The sequence below is a fragment of the Rhamphochromis sp. 'chilingali' genome (assembly GCF_963969265.1).
Source record: "Rhamphochromis sp. 'chilingali' genome assembly, chromosome: 14".
Lineage (NCBI taxonomy): Eukaryota > Metazoa > Chordata > Actinopteri > Cichliformes > Cichlidae > Rhamphochromis > Rhamphochromis sp. 'chilingali'.
In genome coordinates, this window is record NC_137941.1 from 37,529,657 (window position 1) to 37,551,295 (window position 21,639).

General features: G+C 43.3%; 1 protein-coding gene across 1 annotated transcript; it reads right to left on the reverse strand.

Moving 5' to 3' along the window:
* Window positions 1–176: 176 nt before the first annotated feature.
* Window positions 177–21,544, reverse strand: LOC308410487 (rab3 GTPase-activating protein catalytic subunit-like; the record flags this gene model as incomplete). The annotated part of the gene is made up of 9 exons (XM_080903823.1): window positions 177–809; window positions 8,939–9,041; window positions 9,333–9,448; window positions 10,278–10,381; window positions 13,147–13,237; window positions 13,982–14,209; window positions 15,739–16,074; window positions 16,375–16,429; window positions 21,372–21,544. Coding segments are annotated over 9 exons (1,440 nt in total), but the record flags the coding sequence as incomplete, so codon positions are not given.
* Between the last annotated feature and the right edge of the window lie 95 nt (window positions 21,545–21,639).

The following is a 21,639-nucleotide window of genomic DNA, read 5'->3' on the forward strand; positions in this document are numbered from 1 at the left end:
GATGCAAACAAACAGCTGTGTGTTAATCCAGCAGCAGGACATGCTGGAGGATGGAGCTCAGCTGAAACGACCCATGAAGTCCTCACCGGCTCTCATGTTTACCATCAGGACCAATCCCTGCAACTGAAATATAATCTACTAAATATCAGAGTTGAGAAGGTTGTGTTAGCGTGTGGTGAGTGCAGGATGGGGAACTCCATCCTAACGACAAATTTCATTTCCTTAAAAAGGCATCAAGAGAAGCTTTGAAGGTAAAATGAAGGTTTTAGTGTGAAACTGTTTTATCACAGCTGCAGGAAGCTGCAGATTTATGAATACAGAGAAGGATGTAGTTTCACATATTTCCAGACAAAGCCATAAATGCTTCTTAATCAATGCCAGTAATATACTGCTTCCTGCTTTTAAGCTTGGGCGAGCCGTAGATGCTGAAATATTGCACCATTCTTACAAATAAAGCAAACAAATGAAGAAATGTATTTCTATGATCTTACTCCATGGCCACATTCATACATGTGAAAGTCTCCATCCTGTGTCCTTCACTTATCTTTATCCCAGGTGTGAATTGTTCACAGGACTTAAAAGAAGGACGTGTCTGTGGAAAAGGCTCCGGTCAACCTAAACTCCTCCCTCATCAGGACACAGAAGAGCCGCTGAGGCAGCGCCTTGGAGTACGCTGCTGGTCGCGGCACACAGGTGCGCAACAAGATCTCCCGGCCTGCTGGAGGAGGGAAGTCTGGTACTCTGCTGCTTCCCCCAGTTTGCTTCTTGTCAGATCCCAAGTCCTTATCGACGGGCGCCAGAAGGGCAGCCTAAAAGGGCAAAGGTCAAATGTTAGCAAACAGCAACCGATTCTGAAGAAATGTGCTGTGTGAGGTGGACACGTGGATATTCAGAAGTACTGTAACCGAGTCTCCCACAGAGACCTGATCCAGACTACAGCTCACAAACACAGCTCCTCTACTAACACCTCACTGCAGCTGCACGCTGCTGATCCTGTCTGTGATTAGAAATGATTTCAATAAAGTAAAACAGAGGCTCGTTTTCTATGAGCGTAAACAGGGATCTCTTTTTCAGTCTCAGTGTAACAAACATGTTTACTAGAGCAGGGCGATATGGCCAAAAATATTTATCACGATATATATTTGAAAATTTGCGATAACGATATAACTGACGATATAATTGATGCGAGACAAAATACAACTCCACAACATTACTAGCGCAAAAAGACAACCTTCCATTTATTTTCACTTAAACAAGAAGCTGGTTTTTATGTACATTAAAGCTTTATAAAAATGTAACAGTGCAAATGCAAATTCCTTGCTGAAAGTTTAACCAAAAGGCATTTCCAGTAGAAATGGGCTGACATATCCTGAGCATAACCATGTATAATATCCACTGAAGTTAAAAAGAGCTGCTTTGCAACATTAAACTGCAGTGTGCAGTACGTAGTTTTCGGTGCACGGGATTATAACGCACATTAAGCGAAACAAAGCAGTCAGATAAATCAAACTTTATTAAACTCATTCTTCTTGCTTCCTCCACTTCTGTACCATTGATTCATTAATGTTGAATTCTCTGGCAGCTGCTCTATTCCCATGTTGTTGCAGTATATTAATGACTAACCTCGTATTGTGGATGGATTATCTCAGTTGTTCTCCTGACTGAAGTTTGGTCGGTTTACAGCATCCTGCCATGCGATTGTATTTGTCTCTAACCATCAGGAACCTTCACGTTAACTTTTATAAGTGGAAAAGTGTTAGCGTTCATCCTCCAGCTTCACTCTTTATGTTATGCTAACATAGCTGTGTCGCTAGCGATCACGTAGCACATCATTATATACCAGCTAGCCCAACTTCAGTAACCCTACAAACGTCACTGCTGTTTAGTTTCCTGTCTTCATTTATGTTGGAAGTGGTAGCAGAGCTGTACGTTTGAATTTTTTCAGAAATCTCTCAGTCAGAACATGCTATATCATGCTTAGGTAACTAGCGAAACTAGCGAGCTAACTTCCGCTAGCTTCCTGCTAACTTCTAACTCCGTTAAATGTAATAACTTTTGTTTTCATGGATGCCTGGAAGTTAAACTTCATAGTTACACCTGGTAAAGCAGCAATGCTGATCGTTTTATTAAAGATGAAAGAATTTAGACAGTTTTTAACTCTCAGTGATGCTGCAGTGTTTGTTTGACCTGAACCATATGGAGTTTAGGACCCAGATTACTCCCAGATTTAAGAGCATCTTAGTCCGACAAATACGACAGTAACGACGGCCGCTTGCATGTTCTGCAAAAAAAAGTGCTTTGTCGTGTATCTGACGGACAAACACCAAACCAGTTCCACATCACTGAAGTTGCACCATTTTTACAAACCAATTCTGGTTCATCTGTTTCACTCAACAATCGGCCATGTGCGTATGAAAACAAAGGCACTGCGCATGCGCGTTTTACTCATATTCTATCGCGATATTTCATTTTCCTATCATTGCCTAACATTATACCAGTATTACCGTGAACGGTATAATATGGCCCAGCCCTAATGTTTACTGAATAAGTCTTTCAGTAAACATGTTTTTGTTAATTCAGTAAAATCTGCAAAGATGACTTGTACTGTTGGCAGCAACAAACAGAGACAACAGAGTGTGGGACAGACAGGAAGTCAGGACACGTCTATGTGCTTCACAGTGGGACTAGAACATGAACCACAGGCAGCAAGTGAAACATGTGCAAACCTCCACGTCACCAAAAACACCCTGCAGGTCCCATCAGAGCAACGGCAGAGAAAACAGATGAAACATCTGTTAGAGAGAAAAACGCTTCACTGCTTTCTTACCTGTATGACACCAAAAGGGTTTTGTTTTTTTAATAATAAAGGCTTCATGTTTTACAGTTAAAGGTAAAGCTCATGCAAACATGCAGGCTTATTTGTCTGATCAATGCAAAAGTTCAAACATGTCTCTTTCAAGCCTCATTATCAGCTGAGATCATAGTAAAGAACAGACAGGATCCTGATCCATCTGTTCTTTATATAATTACTGTTTTTACTGTAATGTAGAATATCATGGACATAATACACAGACTGCAGCCTAAATACTGCTAAAAACAGCCCTTTTTATTTTTAAGGTTTTACGTATTAACCTTTTATTATAAAAGTCACCTGATCCTTAGCAGGTGTGTATACAGAAATACACCAGGTCATTATTTAAGCAAAGCGAAGCCAAACTGCTCCTGTGTGACAGATGAAGTCCACCTTTAAACAGCATTTAGATGCTGCTAATGACGATTAGTGGCAGCACTGGTCTGTGGGCTGGGGACACTGGTGCCACCAGTACAGCGCGCACTTTTCACAGCGCCATCATGTGGATCAAACTGTATTCTGGGTCAAACCTGATGTTTTATCATTTACACTGAACAAAAATATAAACGCAACACTTTTGTTTTTGCTCCTGTTTTCCATGAGCTGAACTCAAAGATATGAAACATTTTCTACAAACACAAAAGACCCGACACTCGCAAGCAATGTTCCCTCTAAGCTGCGCGCGTGCACAATTGTGCCAGCAGTGCGCAATTGTGCACTGCTGGCACAATTGTGCACTGCTGGCACGGGCTCTGCACAGAAAATCTGCGTTGCGCACAAAAAAAAAAAAAATCACCTGAATTGAAATTAAAATGAAAACTTTAACAATTCTGTTCTGCAGTGTTAGTCAGTGACTGGCTGCTCCCGTATGGGATCAGAACGATGCCACCTTATCCCGTAGTCCAGCCAATCACGCGATTCACATTCGTATATACGCAGCTGATCAACGTGGTTGACAGGCTATGACAGCGTCCTTATGTGCCAACACCGGTGTTTTAGCAAAGCGGCTGATGTGGCGTGTACAACCATTGGAGACGTGAGCAGGACAGACGGAACAACTGACGGACAAAGTGTGGACTTTATACCAGTTTTTAAATTGTGTTGATCGGCCGCGTAAAACCAGAGTTATGATAAAAATATCTGCAATGTTTGTTTTTCTTCCTGAATACTGTCGTTGTTTATATTTACTGCGGGAAGAAACGGTAAAAACGCCGTTTTATAAGGAAAACGCTCGAAAGCCTGTGAGCCAAAACAACACCAAAACAAACCCCCACCAGCCTTTCCTATTGGTGGAAAAATGCACCATGTCGACCAATCAAAAAATGATATGGCAACATGACATTTAGTTGTTTAGGAAGGGGGAAGTTTTAGGAGTGACGGCGGTGTTTGAGATGCGATTGCCAAGTTTAGCACAAATCTTGTGTAGTTAGTGTGTAGTGTAGTCAATAGTTTTGTTGTGTGTGTCAGAAGAATGAGGCGACTGCTGAGTGTTACAGGTGTTGCAGCAGTGATACATCTCCTGTTGTCAGGCCTGCAGGTATCAGGCTGTTGTTCTCCTTCATCTCATAGTGGACAGAAATTATTTTTTGGAGCGGCACAAATAATTTGTGTGGCATCAGATTTGATGCAGAACAGCTGATTGTTCTGTAAATAGTTTGAAATGTTTGTTTAAAAACGCCTTGGCTGCATTTTTAGGTAAACAGCTGCAAAAAACTCTGTTTGCAAAACTCAGTTACTTTTTTGAAGAAGTAACTATATAATTAATTGCCCAACATTGGTCATTATTTACTGTATTTTGCAGACAGAGTTACAGACTCTCTCTCAGACCACAGACTCATAATACAAGTCAGAGCTTTATTTAAAGAAAGTTGTGTTTTCAAAATTGAAGTTCAAGTTATTCTTACTTCCATTAGTGTTAACATGCTGCACAGGTCATGAAGAAGATTGTTTTAATTTTCATTGTAAGTGGGCTAAAGCAGTTAATTAAAAGTAGTCTAACATAAATGTAAATGCTGTAATTTGATTATTTTAATAAACATGTAACTTGGATGCTGGCGTGACCACAGTGCACACGTCTGCTGTTACTCACAGTGGTCCAAGGGACGCTCAGGGAGTTTGTGTGTTCGCTCAGACACATGAAACATTACAGGGAACATTGCTCGCAAACACTGTTCACAAATCTGTCTAAATGTGTGTTAGTGAGAACTTCTCATTAGCTGAGATAATCCATCCCACCTCACAGGTGTGGCATGTCAAGGTGCTGATTAGACAGCATGAATATTGCACAGGTGTGTCTGAGACTGCCCACAATAAAAGGCCACTCTGAAATATGCCGTACATGTGTAGCACAATGACACACATGTCGCAAAACCAGTCAGGATCCGGTTCAGCTCATGGAAACAAAAGTGTTGTGTTTATATTTGTGTTCAGTGTAACAAATACTGAGACGTGTAATAATGTCGTGTGTTGTTCATCTCAGGACGCTGCAAAGAACCAGATCATTTTTATTATCCTGTTTGTCTGTTATGTGAACCTTTAGAGAGGATGTACCTTATAATGACTGAGTGTGTTTATCGCACTATGTTAAATGTAACTGTGAGCGACACGAGGCTTACTGCTCATGGTTACCTCATCAGTGGTGAAGTCAGCCAGCCTGATGCAAGAAACAGGAAGAAGAAAAGGATGAAAGAGCAACACACAGATGAAAAACAAAAACAGACTTTCTAACCGACAGAGCTGAAATCTGAACATGTCACCAGCTGCAGGAGGCAACGCTCTGAACCACGTCGTTCCTCCTCCAGATGGAGCTTTCACTGCCTATAGTCTCTTGACATACAATGGTTGGATTCTCCTATGATACTGTATCAGCTGAGCCTCAAATTCTTATGATCTCGAGCTTCTTCAGTCTCAGTGAATCCTTAGTTGGCTCAGATGCATCATCTGGTGTTTGAGTGTAACAAGGTGGTTGTAACACAAAAGGAGTGTAAACAGGTGAGTGTGGTTTGTAGTGTAAACTAAAGCAGCGTGTCTAACCAACCACATCTCCAGGGCTGAATCAGGTGACCACGAGCCATCGCTCCACAGCTGCTGAGGGAGCTACAACCCTCATTCAGCCTTTCACAGACATACGGCAATGAACTGTATGAACAATAAACTTTATTCATACACACAAATCCCTTTAAGGTTGTGTCAGCGAGGGCAAACGTGCCACATCAAATACATGGAGCTACAAGCTGTGGTGACCCACTGTCAGTAAGGGAGCTTTATTACACACACACAGCATCACAACAACAGTTACCTCAAGCTGCTTCTATGTTATAAGGCAAAGACCCTGCAGTTACACAGGAAACATTAGGTGACCGTCTGTGAGCGACAGTGGGAACCAAAGCCTCTAACATCCATCGATAGATGAGGGGCAGACGGACTGAATGCAGAGAGGTGTACTAACACATGCTGAGTGAAGAAGAAACACCCAGTGCATCATGGGAAACTTAGACCTATAACTTAGACCTGTGCGCCTTAGCATATGCTACTTCCAGGGCATAGCGCTTAGTTTCCGGTGTGATATTCGCTCCTTGTTCAAGGTCGGGTTTTTCAACCAAATGGACGAATCCAGTGGCGATTTACATTTCTCGAGATGTCGAATGTATCTGTAGATGATGTTGATCGACTTGTCGATATTTTTTCCCCCCGCGCCTCAGAGAGAGACAGGATTCAAATTTTATACTTCTCAGTATTTGTATACAGCGCTCCCTCGTTTATCGCGGGAGTTACGTTCTAAAAATAAAATGCGATTGGTGAAATCTGAAGTAGCCAACTTTATTTTTTACAATTATTATAGATGTTTTAAGGTAAAACCCCTCACTACACACTTTATACACTCAGACAGACATGAACATTTTCACACGTTTCTCTCCTGTTTAAGCTCTCAAAGTTCAAACCTTCGTAGACAAATAAGTCCAGTATTACAGAAACCAAAGATCAAACCGTGTTTTCAGGTCCAGCACATGAGAACAGAGCAGCTGAGAGATAATTCAACATCAATGAATCATTAATGAATCAGCGATTCTGTACTGTACAGGAGAGACGGCACGGAGGAGATCAACAATAGTCTGCAGCCAATCAGGACGCAGAACACAAAGCGCTGTGCGCAAAAAAAAAAAAAGCATGCAAACTTGCACAAAAAAAATGTACGAAACAGCGAGGCCGCGTTATAGCGAGGGACCGCGGTAATTTTGAAGGTACGTCACAACATACCCTTCGTAAATACTCATGCATAGAGACCCTTACCACGGTTTGTTGACATGCTGTGTAGGTGTGTACTTGACTAGCAGGGAAACCTTTGACTATTGTTCACCTGTAGTTTGAATGCTGAACATCTGCCTGTTTAAATCATAAGAACTGTCACTATACATGTAAATTAATCAGAATGGTTTTTTTTGTATGTAATTTGTATAGTATTTTTTTCTCTCTTATTTCTTTTCTAAATGTACTTGTATATTGTTCACATGTTGAAATAAATTACCAATCAATCAATCAATACAGAGATGTGCTTCTGATTCTGTAATGCAGTTCTGCTTGTGTTGAGTGATGTAAACCACCAATCGATCTGCACGCTTCAAACCTCAAAACTGATCATTTGATTTTTTTTATGACACAGCAGTGGTGAGTGTTCCCACCTTCTGCTCTTTGTAACTTAACGCCATCTTTCTGTTTTCATATTTTGGACATGATTTTGGAGTCCATCTTTGCAGCAGCAATTGACCGCAAAGTAAAGCTACCGGAAATGTACAACCCTGCATCCAATCTTAAAACAGGAAGTTAGCATTTTCTCGTGCACAGGGTCTATTGCAGACTAATTAAGGTTGCTGATCCAACCCTAACTATGTGCTTTATCAAAGAGGAAAGTTTTGTCTGTCACCTGAATCCAAACTGGAAGCTGGTTCCACAGAAGAGGGGCCTGAAAACTGAAGGCTCTGCCTCCCATTGTACTTTTAAATACTCTAGGAACAACAAGTAGGCCTGCAGAGCGAGAGCGAAGTGCTCTAATAGGGTGATATGGTACTACAAGGTCATTAAGATAAGATGGGGCCTGATTATTTAAGACCTTGTATGTGAGGAGCAGGATTTTGGATTCATGTTCCAGTTGATGCATCAGAGTCAATCTGGGATCCAGTGTGGAGCACATGGACACTTTTAAGGCTTAAAGAACAAACCGATGATTCGATTAGATACTCGGCTCCATCTCTGGAGTCACGGTCACCAAAGCTTTGTTTCTGCTAACACTGTAAACATATACAAATGCACATTAATAGTTGTTACTGCAGAAAGAGAAAAAGAAGCGTCAAAGACAGGAAGGAGATCTGCTCCACTGTGGAGAGAGCTGCACAACTTTGTTCCTGCAGAATTGTCACACAGTCAAACTGATAATTCTTCATTTTTCATTGATAGTTAAACAGACTGGTTCTTATAGCTCTGAACGTGCTTCACAGCACAGCAGCAGCAATTGTGTGTTTCAGGAAGAGACAACGTTACAATAGAGCAGACTCTCCTGACACTGACAGAAAACACCGCATCTTTACATCAGTGCTGACCACGTCCTTCCAGTTTCATCTACATGAAGTATATACACTCAACAAAAATATAAACGCAACACCTTTGTTACTGCTCCCATTCCCCATGGGATGGACGTAGAGACCTAAAATTCATTCCAGATACACAATATAACCATCCCTCCCAAACAGTGGTCACAAATCAGTCCAAATGTGTGGTAGTGGGCACATCTGCTATATTGAGATAATCCATCCCACCTCACAGGTGTGCCACATCAGGATGCTGATCTGACATCATGAGTAGTGCACAGGTGTGCCTCAGACTGCCCACAACAAAATAAAACAGCGCTGACTTCATGTCTTGTTCTAGGACCGGGACACCGACCTATTCTTGATGCTGATATTGAATAAGTGGTTGACTGGTGTGTGTGTGTGTGTACCTCTAAAGATGTCTCTATAGATGACAAATACATGACTGTATACATGAAACTGACAGCAAGACGTGGGAAGGACACGGAGGCAGAGTGAGAGTTACCCTCTGAGCACTGATGAAGAGTCCGTGGATTATACTGCCAGCCAGGCCCTGGCCTGCTCCTGTCACTACCACCTCTGGTTCCTCCAGCAGGGAGCTCACAAACCTAGAGACAACACACAATGTGGAAAATGTTACAATATTCCCACAAAACAAAACACTTAAATAAGAACATGTAAAACCTGAAGACACCAAAACTATAAAATAAGACCACCAACATGAGCGAGAAAGAAACGTGTGAACTGACTGTGATCCTTCAGACGCCGTCTTTGTGAAACAGATTCATCGTGACAACCTGTTACTGACTAACTATCTATAGTGACGGTGAAGACTGTTACATGTTACCAACAGCACAAACAAAGCTGTCAGTGAGCGCAGGTCAAACTCTGCGACTCACTTCTTCAGTTCATCAGCAGCCTCTCCGCTGTCGTCCTCAGGAACGGAGAACTTGGCCTTGAGCGAGCGAGCTTGAGTGATGACTGTCTCCATGCTCAGCAGCTGGTTAATGAAATCCTGCACACAGGACAAGAACAACTGTCTGCTCAATCCTGACAGCATGAGACCCCAAGACTGTCACATTTATACACATACGTGGTTTTTCCTACGTGGAACGTTATAGGCTGAGTCTCGGGGTGTAAAAGGCGTGTTTGGAGTCACAGTGGATACATGGCATACTTAAATGTACTTTGAGAAAGCCAAGAATGCTTTTACACAACAAGACTGTCCAGTCAAGCCGAACTAACACGGTGGGGTTTAGCTGTGCAGCTGTACAGTGTTATTCAAAGAAAAGGGGCTGTATGGATACTGAGTGCTAGTGAGAAGAACATTTTTATATGTGAAGAAGTGATGATTGTTCTCAGACTTTAGGACAGTATTAAAGCATATGTTTAATGCACCTAACGTGTGATCAAACTCAATAATAACAATCTCAGTCTCTGTTTTCGATCACTGATAAACACATCCGATATCAGCAGAGTATAAAAGCTTTGAGCCCAGGTGGGAACAGCCGAAGGAATTACCTAGGTTTAGAAAAAAGTTAGCCATCACTGAGGAAGCACTGGAGTTTGTTACTCCAGCTCCCACTACAATCCCACTGCACCACACCCCTGTTTTCATGGTTCAACCATCAATGGCCATAATAATTATCAGCCAAGTTCTCAGCCATGGTGCACACTGTCCAGTCTACGTACACCTCATGTACAGCACATACTCAACTACAACAAAAACACAGTTAACAATCAATCAATAATGTATTTAAAAACAAAACTTTTTTGGGTGAATCTAATGATACTTTCTTTTAAACTGAATTATTTGTGGAAAGTCCGGTCGAGTTTTCACTGACCTCTAACTTCTTGTAGTCCTGGTTGGGGGACTGCAGGAGCTTGCTCGCTTGAACTGTAGCTTGCTGAATGGTTTTTTGCACTGATGGAATATCTTCAGCAGACTCTGAAAGAGAAGAAATGACAGTGTTTCCAGAGTGACAGAAAGCTGTGATTAAAAGAAAGACCTGCCACGTTTGTAACCTCAATTACTGTTAACATGAGAAAAAGCCTAAAATTGAGTAAACCTGCAAATTATTATCTTACTAATACAGATCCTTTTGAAATAAACAAAACCTTCACAACATTTTATAATAATCTTTACAGAGATTAAAACATATCCACAAAGTCTTGATGGATTATTATTGGAGTTAATTAATCCAGCTATTTCAGAGGATCACAGAACACATCTGCAAATAGAAACTAAGCCTTTTGTCCAGGAATATACCCACATGTGCTTTGGCACAAGGAAAAACTCCCTTTAAACAGGAAGAAGCCTTCAGCAGAGCCAGGCTCAGGGAGGGGCGGGGCCATCTGCAATAACCGAGTACAATAACCTCAGTTTGATCTGAATTAAGAAGCAGAAAGTTAGCGGCCATCCAGGTCTTTATGTCTTTAAGACATTACTGCAGTTTAACTCATTGGTGTGTGTTATCTGGCTTCATGGACAGATAGAGCTGGGTGTCATCAGCATAGCAGTGTAAATGTATGCTATGTCTTCTAATGATGCTGCCTAAGGGAAGCATGTATAATGTAAACAGAATTGGTCCTAGCACTGAACCCTGTGGAACTCCATAATTAACCTCAGTGTGTGAAGAGGACTCTCCATTTACATGCACAAACTGGAGTCTATTAGATAGATATGATCCAAACCTTCACACATTCACGTGTTATCAGCACGGAGCGTCTCTGTCAACCTCTGGAAGTAAAGCTTTTAGTAAGTGTCATAAGATCAAAATACATTTTTTAAAGAAGTGAAACGAGGACATTATTGTTGCTATGTTTTGTATTTTGTAGTCCAGACTTAATCAGAATTAATTTGCATACAACCTGGATATGCACCAAAGCATTTCTGACCTGCTGAAACATTCTGGGATATTACAGAATAAATGAAAACTAGCTTTCTGGTTTAATTAGAGAAAAGGTCTGAGTATCACAGCAGGACGTTAGCTGATTGAGGTTTCTCCAAAGTACTAGAAAACTCTCCTCAGTGATGTCCTTACTAGTCCTTACCATTGGCTGTCTCTAGACTCAGAACTGGTCTTAGCAGTATACCGTCAACTTAGAGACGATCCAGAAACTAAGACCTGTTATAATTATACGTGAACTCTCATTAGCTAAATTAATGGTTGCACTGCAGGTGTCAGGGAACAACAGCAACACGACTGAAAGATCTTTAGCTTCTTCTAAAAACCAATTCAAATTATGCCCTGCTCCAGATGTGACAGTCTGAAGACGAAATCTAGACTTTTCTGTATCCTGGAATAATTATCAATTTATTGTGTGTAGAATAAAATAAAGAGTGGGTTTTATCTGATTTCTGATCATTACTGGAGAAAACTTGACTGAAAGAAATTCATGCTGGGGAAACTTTCCAGGCTCCTTTCACAGTGAGGGTTGGGTAGCTAGTTAGAGTAAACAAACTAAATCACATTTACCTGCATTTTAACACCAGGGTCATGTTCTACCCATCATGCCTACGCAGCCCTGAAAACATCACGTGTCCATCTCTGATACTTATAAGAGCTCAAAACTGGCCCAAACCCTGATGGAGTCCAAGGGCCTGCAGTGCAGAACACATCTTGAGCCCAAATCTTGGGGGGCTCAGGATTTGGGCTTTTTCTGCAGCTCATGGGCTGCATTCACTGAACCGACCACAAACTCATCTGTGCACCAAAGTACACAGTGAGACGTCCTTTACCCTCACATCACTGGACACTTCCAGGTTCTGGGTTCCAGTCACTCTATACCAGTGGTGCCCAAATCTTTTTGCATCACAGCTGTGATACAGAACGGCTGTGTGGGCGGAGCCTGTTTCGCTTCAGTGCCGGAAAAAAGGGGTTGTATTTTGATGTAATGACTGTGTCGATGCAATCAGTCATTACATCACTCAGCTCAGGACTGAGCTGTGTAGACGCCAGCGTGTATCATACAGTGCGTCCACTTGCAGCCCTCCTCGTTTCCCAGTCGTCCCGCCCCCGTCTGCACATCCCCACACAGTCCTCACGTTTCACAGTCAGTGATTGTAAAGAGTTCCTCTGCAGTGGCTCTGCCAGGAGCCTGTCTGCAGAGAAGTCATTCCTTTGTCCACCTGCAGAGGAAAGCAGCTACCATGCACCTTATCATTAAGCACTCGATAGGCAACTTTACAGGAGCAGAGCACAGACGCAGTTTTAGCAGAGACACTGTTGAGCACGACGGTTTAGAAGTGTGTGTCTGAAAAAGCCCTCTGACTTGTCTTTGTGCTCTGGATGTTTGGCGTCTTAGCTTGTTAAGCTTTAAACTGTCACAAACTTGCACTTTAAGACAGACACGCTGCGGCCTCTCCTCATCACCCACCGCTGCGCAGGTATGCTTCATCTTATCTTCTTTGGCTTGGAAACATATTTGGTGATGCTTCATCCTCTGCTTTGTGTTTGTGTGCGAGCCCCGTCAAAAGGCTGTGCATTATGCTGGCAGCGTCCAAGATTTCTACTTTTTTATTCATGCAGCTTCTGTTTTTTTTTCTCCATTAACATCTCGGGTTGCATTTCATTTTCTTAGTACTTATTTTAATATCTTTAGTTTTTTGTATTTCGGTCTTACTGTAATTTACCTGCTGTGGGCTTAGAGTTATTTTCCCTGATTTTATTTCATATAAACGTGTTTTTCAACCAAACGGTGAGGACTTACCTTCTTCCTTCAGAATAGTTGCATGAAGTATACAGGGCAGGAGGTGACGGGCCAGGTCTGCAGGTTTCTGCATCGCCATGTAGTGCAGAACCTAAAGACAAACCCCCAAAAAGTTTAGTTTGCCTGGCTTCTGTTTTCCTTTTGCTCTTTCAGATCAACAGAATATTTTTGCACAGCCAACAGGCTGCCTCTGAAGAAGACTCCAGATAAACGGTGACCTTTCTCTATGATGGTTATTCACAGAGGGACCAGTCATACCCAGATCTTTAAATCTGTCATAAGACTATCAGTGAGCATTATTTTTAACTTTCTCTTTTTGGATAAACAATGTCTTTAAAAGACAGGCAACATTTTCAGTGACGGTGCAAACTGGAGCTCCGAGCTCTGCTTTCATATGTGCAGGAAGAACATGCAAACGCTTGGCAGGGACCTGCCCGGGTCCAAATCCAGGACCCTCTTTGGGTGAGGAAACAACTAACCCCAGTTACTGTTTGTCCCTTTCCCATAAAGCCGACCGGATCATTAATAGAAGCTGGTTTAAAGTTGTTCTTCATTTAACACCATCACACCACAGAGAGCTGCTGTGTGTCAGTTAAACATCGTGTGTGACAGCATCAGATCCTTTTTCATCAACATGTGAAAATGCTTCAACATGTCTGTGAGCACAGATCTGTGTTAAACTGACTTCTTCAACATACATGAGCCAAAACGGTCCCATGGCAGAAGCTGATCCTGAAAATCAGCAGAAACATTCATGAAAACACTTTGTGATCCACTTAGTAAACACGTTTGGCTTAAAACACGCATGTGGCAAAACGAACGACCTGCTTCAGACCTTCTCGGCCTCCTTGGTGTCATCAAAAAGTCTTTTTTGGCGTCGTGCAGGTGTGACCCTGGCAGTCTCCCAAGCCTCCACCCACATGTTGCCTGGGATCTTCATCCTGGGACTGAGTGTCCCCATCACCATTGTGTTGACCTTCTCATCAACCACTTCCTCTTCTACGTAATCCCGAGGTGAATACCAGCGCACAAAATCCTCCAGGACACAGCCGGGGTTGGCTGCCTGTGGACAGAGACACAAACTCGTACTTTAAATGAAGTAATGTGTAAATATATTCACTGACACCTCATACTGGCACTGACGACTCGAGCAGGGCCCACTCACGACACCACTGCATTCATGGACCCAAGCACACCAGGCTGTCACTGAACATAAAATGTCATTTAGGCATCAAAACGATTTCCTTCTGTTCAGGACTGGAAGTAAATACGTGTGATCTGGCAACAAAAATGTTTTACTTTTTTGTGTAAGAGTAAATCTGAAAATCTATGAATAACAAATCAATTGTATTTTAGTATTAAAACCAGTTCAGACTGAATAAAGAGCTCGTCCACACTGGATCAGAAACAGAGACATGGTGGGAATAACCAACACTGTAGATTCAGGGCAGCTGCAGCATGACTTACACTGTGTGCTGGTCATTATCACTGCATTACTGCCTCAGGTCTGCAGGTCTCTGCAAAGACAAGGTTCAAATAACCTCTGAAGATGATTTATAAAACTGCAATGAGCTGTTTGAAAACTGACGACCACGTGATCGTCTGGTGATCAGAGGTTTCTGCACTCACGTAGCTTCTCCCAGCATGACTGCATCCATCATGCCACACGTGTCAGTGACAGAGTCACAGCTTTCCACAGCGTAGGCTGATCAACAGTCCTCTTATTTCACACTAGTTTACTTGTAAAAGCCTACATGACATTTTTTATTAATTCATTAATATCCCATTCATTAACTGCACAGAGAAGACGGTTCCTGAAAATGAAACATGATGCACAGATATCAGACTCAGTCAGCTTCAGCTGAGGTTAATGACATTTCTGTGAACCACTTATATGAGATCTGCTTTCATGGTTTTGTCACACAAAGGCCGCCTCTGTACTGTTACAACCGCTTTCTTTTAGTTCTAATTATTAACTGCACGTCTTTGAACATGGAGCGAGTGGGGTTGGGTTAACTCTGACTCTAAACTGCCCACAGGTGTGAATGAGAGCATAAATCAGAGGTGTCCAACTCCAGGCCTCGAGGGCCGGTGTCCTGCAGGTTTTAGATGCGTCCTTGATCCAACACAGCTGATTTAAATGGCTAAATGACCTCCTCAAAGTGTCTTGGGTTAGGGCTATCCTTTGTTGCTAGTTAGCCTGACCTGTATCCCCAATGTTAAGTTTGTACATGGTATGTATGGTCGATTAGGTCATCTCAGTTGCAGGCAACCAACAAATAAAGCTTATCCTTATCGTGGAAGTTCTCCAGAGGCTGAACTAACCATCTGATTCAGGTGTGTTGACACAGGGTGAGATCTGCAGGACGCCGGCCCTCGAGGCCTGGAGTTGCCCACCCCTGGGTTAAATGTTTGTCTGTCTCTCTGTGTTCGCCCTGCAACTGGCGACCTGTCCAGGGTGAACCCCGCCTCTCGCCCTATGGTATGGGATAGGCTCCACCCCGTGTGACCCCGACTATTATTTTCAACATGCTGTATTTGGAATAAATAACAGCATATGATGTGTTTGCACAGTGAGGCAGTGACTCTGACCTGTGTGACGGGAACATAGAGAGGCTCTGCAGAGTTGAGCAGAGTCATGTTGTTGTGGGGGTGCAGCCTGCCCTCAGCTCTGCCCTCAGCTTGTGTCGCCTCAGTCTCGCCCTGGTCACTCAGGCACTCGAAGAATTCCTCCTCGCTGTCACTCCACAAGTCCCAGGATTTTCCTTGAGACATCTCTCTTGTTGAACTGGAAGCACTGGTTGCACACTCTGGTCCTTGGCGGCTCTTCTGGCAGGCACCTGAGACCCTGTGTTCCTTTTCTTTCCCCTCGGGTACCTTGTGAGATTCATCTCTGGCCTTCTTCCTTTTGATACAACAATTCAGCATCTGTCCAGGAACAAAAACTCTTTTCACACATGGAAACATAACACTGCTACTTGTGTTCAACAGACAACACGACATAAACAGGTGTTTGGGAGTTTGAAGATGCTGTATCACACTGAGCATCAGCTCTCAGAATTCATTTTTCTCTTTATCACCTAAACATCGTTCCAATTATCAAAGTTAACACAACACTTTTGATAAACCACTGGAATTAAAGTTGCAAGTCTACAAATGTGCATGATGTTGTTTTTTGTCTTTTAAATCGTTCGATTAGTCCTTGCACTTTGTGCACTGTGTGGCTACCTGGAACTTCTGATGCAAAAGACAACAGCGAAGATCAGGAGCTCCACCTGCCAGCCTGCAGATTAGGAAGCACAGAGATGGATATGAGTGAACACCAGTGTGTTAACAGAGAAACAAATACTGCTTAAACAATTTCAAGCAAAGTTTTAGTTAGAGCACGGCACAAACACTGCAGGGGCTTTTGTGCCTGGTATTATGTACTTGGATTTTTACATTTTGGTCATTTGTCTGTTATTAGAGACGGACGGAGATCCAACATGACTGACAACAAGACCAAAGCCCGATTCTAAAGTGTCGGCTCAGCTGGACAAAGTACAGACATCCAGCATTTGACTTTATTTATATGGCACAGGATAAGAACCACAGAGTACTTCACAATAATATGAAACAGCACAAATCTAGTTCAAAGCCAGGCTAAATAAATGAGTCTCAAGCTGCTGTTTATAAAAATAAATGCAATCAAAGCAACATAATGATGGAGGCAAAGCACTCCACAGCCTGGGGGCCCCCACTCTGACAGATCCATCTCCTCTGGTCTCAAAATGTGTTTCTGTCTTCTGTCTGTGTCCAAGTCAACAGTCTAACGAGGTCCCACAAATGTCTGCAAATAGGTTCTGCTCTTCCACGAAGTCCTTTGAGATCCCGACTGAAATCGGCTGGTGCCAATATCTGCTGAGTGTTGGCCACGAATAAAGCAGCAATAACAGAGTTCAACGAGAACAACAACTTTTCATTATCAGTTATTCTTCACTCTCTCCACAGCTGATGGACCAACACCAGCAGCACACAGAGGACAGTGGTACCAGATACTTTGTATGCCGTCACCATCTGACAGAGGAGCTCCAGGGCTGAAAATATATCCTCAACCTCAGGTTCAACTAACGAACTGACCCAGTCACAGACTTCCAGGGAGGCTTTGGAGTATCATTCCCAAGTTCAAGCTCAGCCCCTAGTCCCACTTCTTAGAAAGGGAAACCGCTACTGTAGTCTGCTTATCTCGAGGTGGGAAACCAGGACAGTCCAACAACATCCACAGACTCAGTGGGACTCGCACCTCCAGCCCAGGAGTCCTGCCACCAAAGAGTCATGTAACTCGTCACAGACCTCGCCAATTAATATCAAATCAAATATCAGCTGGTTCAGTCCCAACTGATGGTCTCATTATTCAGGTTTCACACAAGAAACGTCTCATGACGGGTAAAAACAACGAGCTCTCTCAAGACTTTTGCAAAACATGCTGGTGGCAGTGGTCACAGTAGAACTACTGAAGGTTCCAGCGCACTTTTGGTAAAGTGGAAAGAATATTATTTCACCATAAATGGGCCACGACCAGGTGCTTCCCACAAGATTTCACACAGACCAGTGAAAAGAATTATCAGAAGAGTCAAGGCCCAGTTATGAAGAGCCACAGAAAGGCCTGGAATCAGCAGGTACGACTGTTTCAAAGAAAACTATATGTGCGCAAGAGCCACAGAAAAAAAGAGAAGCGTGAAGTGTGTTTAAAGTTTGCTGAACAAGTCTGTGAAACGCTGGCAGAATATTATCATCTGCATTCATAAAGTATCCACAGGCGTCTTTGCCTGCTCTCCTGTACACTCATGAGTTCACACCTACCTGCCCCTCTAACACCATCGTTACATTTGCTGATGATGCGACAATCATCAGCGGAGAAGACGGCGAACAGGCAGGAGGTTAAAAACCTGACAGGCTGCTGCAATGAACACAAGCGTCTGCTCAGCGCCATCAAAACTAAGGAGATGTGACCTCAGCAGAGGGAAACACGTTCCTCTCCACATCAAGCAGACTGTGTTCAGCGAGTGTCCTCGTTCCTGGGGACTCACGTAGCTGAGGACCTCTCATGGTCCAAAGTCAAAGACTCCACCTCAGGATGCTGAGGAGGAGGAGGAACCATCTGGAGAAGAAAGTCTTGGTGGCTTTTTTACCACAGCACCATAGTGTGTCCCCACCTACTGCTAACAGCTTGGTATGCTAACTGCTCAGTGGGTCATTAAGACAGCACAGAAGAATAGTGCCTGTCCCTTTCCTTCCCTGGAGGACATGGTCAGCACTCGCTGTCTCAGGAGAGCCAATCAAATCTCATCTCATCCTGGACAGCACCTGTTCAAGAAACAGGACAGCCAGGCTAAGAAAACAGCTTTTCCCCTGGACCATCGATCACTGAACACTAAGCTCAGTGAATGGACCGAGTGAGCCTCCCTCCTACCTGAGACACTCCTGTGTAACATTCAGTATAATGTTCACTAATGCTGCCAAATGTAAGCTTACATCTAATACAAAACACCAGCATAACACGGGACAATTACACCCTCCCTCCATGGCTGCTGCCATCCAACCAGTGCAATACTCCTCTGGTTAAATGGTAAATGGACTGGTTCTTATATAGCGCTTTTCTACTCTTCTGAGCACTCAAAGCGCTTTACACAACTTGTGCATTCACCCATTCACACAAGCACATTTTTCTAGGTGCTTTCTAAGTAACATTCTCTCTCTCACACACACACACACACGCGCACACTCCGATGAACGCATCGGAGAGCAATTTGTGGTTAGTATCTTGCCCAAGGATATTTGGCATGCAGCCTGGGGGAAGCCAGGAATTGAACCACCAACCTTCCGATCAGTAGACGACCCGCTCTACCGCCTGAGCTGCAGCCACCCTATTTTATTGCTATTTTATTCAGTTTGACGAATGAATGATGAGTGTAAGCAGGTAAGAATGTATGTAAGCTCTGCTCCAGTGTAATGCATAGGTACAACAATACGCTTTAACTTTATAGTTTGGTCACTTAATTCAATTCAATAAAACTTTATTGATCCTGAAGGCTGACCCCAATGGAAATTGGGTTAAGGCTGCAGACCTTTGCCAGCGCCATCTTACCCTTCTGACCATACATACATGACACAAACATCACATGGGGAAGACAGGTCAGAGAGGCATAACAATGGAAAATGCACCACATGAGGAAAGATAAGGAGAAAAAAATAACTCCCCCCAGACTGAGCTCCAACAGGGAGATCAGTTTGAGAACAGAAAAAAAACACCTCTGCACATGAAAAAACTCTTAATACACGAAAGAAACACATGACAAGCAACAGGGATGGGTAAAGGGTGAGAGACAGCCAGTGTAGACAGCACATCCAGGCCTGCGTGCGCTGGTCTCCTTGATCCACCGTCAGCATCGGAGGGGAATAAGCGTCGAAGGCGTTTGGAGGGGGGAGGAGTGTACATCTGCATGTGTATATATGTCTGTGTAAGCGTTTGCGTGTCCAGAGTTCAGCTGAGACAGTGTCCTCCTCCCTGCCAGGCTAAGTAAACAGTCTTCCAGCCAACCCAGGTGGCCTTGCATGGAGTGGGAAGAACAGTCTAAACACAGTCGTTATCAGGGAGTTGTTGTTCGGCTCCAGCCTTGAGCCCACGGCTGGGGCCGAAGGGGTATCCGCATAAGTGATGGAGGTTTTTACTTTAGTGCGAACAGCTCATATGAATTTCAAAGCTGTTCTAACACTCCGACACTGGTCTCTCAATCTCCCGTTGGAGAGCCGTGAGCTTCTCCATGATGTTATCAAACTTGCGCTCCGTGATGTTGTCATTCTTGTGCTCAGAGAGCCGATTCTGAGAACTCAAAGACACGACGTCGTAGTCTCACTCCAAGCGCTTTATTTGTTACGCCATTTTTCTCCACACCAACAACAACCCTTCGCGGGCAACAGTACTCTCGCAGTATAACAGAAAATAACAAGTTAACAACGACCGCAGTGAGCTTCTCCAAGATGTGATCCAATTTGCACTCAGAAGTCTTATTCTGAGTATTCACAGCAGCCGTAAGCTTCTCCAAGATCTTATCCATGCTGCACTCAATGAGCTCATTTTGAGAAACTCACGCCTCTTCCCATCGTTTGAATCCCAGCGGGCAGCCTTGTGGGGGTTTGAACAGCCGGTTCCGCTTTCTTAATTCTTCGATAAGTCAGGGCCAAGCCAGCTCCGATCAGCCAGAACCCTGTTACCATGGTTCCGAACAGGTAGATCTCTTCAGCACTCAGGCTCACCCGAGCCCAGACTTCTCGTTGAGAAAGGGGTGTCAATTGCATTCAGGGACCAGTTGATCAAATCCATAATTCCTCTTTTAGGTTTTAGAGAACAGACTGTGAGAGAGTGTTCCAGGGAAAAGTAATACAAAAAACACGAGAGTAAACAAGGACACAAGAGGCTAAGCAGGGAAGATAAGGGAGAGGAGAAAAGTGCGACTGCCTTTGTTAAGAGCAAAACTCTTTGAATGCTGTAAACACACCGTGTTTGGGTGGCTGCATCCCAAAAACACCACAGCAACACTGAAGTCTGGAGGTGGGAGCATTATGATTTTGATGTTCCCAAAAAAATGTGTGATTGCTTAGAAAAGTTATGCATAAAAACTTTATAACAAGCTGCAAAAGGGACTGAGCCATTAAATCTAACTCCAGGAAGGATGAATGGAGACATTGTTGATTAAAATCTGCTGCCATCTACCAGGATGATGAAGATGAAACAAGGATGGATGTTTCAGCAAGACCATGATCACAAACACAGCCAATGGAAACTGTTGGTTTCAGAGGAATCAAGTAAAGCTGCTGGAACGGCCCAGCCAATCACCTGAGCTGAATCTGTGGGAAGGATCCACGGAGCATTCGGGATTTATAGACTGTTTGTGTGGTGAGTGGGTCAAAGTCATGAGCAATGATGGGACTGGTTTCTCCATACAGAAGCTGCCATGAACTGTCATCACCAACATTTGTATAAAGTAATAAATAAATGTCTGTGTGTTTAATGTCCCTGTGTTACCGACATCTGGTGATAATTTCACATCAAAGCACCTTTAGAAATATATTTGCTTAGAGAACTGCTGACGTGTTCAATACTTATTTTACCTGCTATAAAATGAAAATGTTAATATGTGTGACATCTTTAAAATCAAAGCAGCATGAGCCTGTGAGGTACCCACCCACAAATAAGATGGTTATTTTCCCACCGGTAACGCAACTCAAGGACAAACTCCTGCCAGAGGTGTCCAACAGCCCGCAGCCCACCGTAGTAATAGTTGACCAGACACACACACAGAGCCAGACGGTAGGTCAGCCTGTCACTGGGGGCTGACTTCAGCTGGTGGAAAAGGTTCTACAACGAGGGAAAAGACCAGCATGAAATCAAACAGCAGGACACCAAATTTAATACATTCTAATAAAAATCCTGACAAAGTACTGACAGCACTG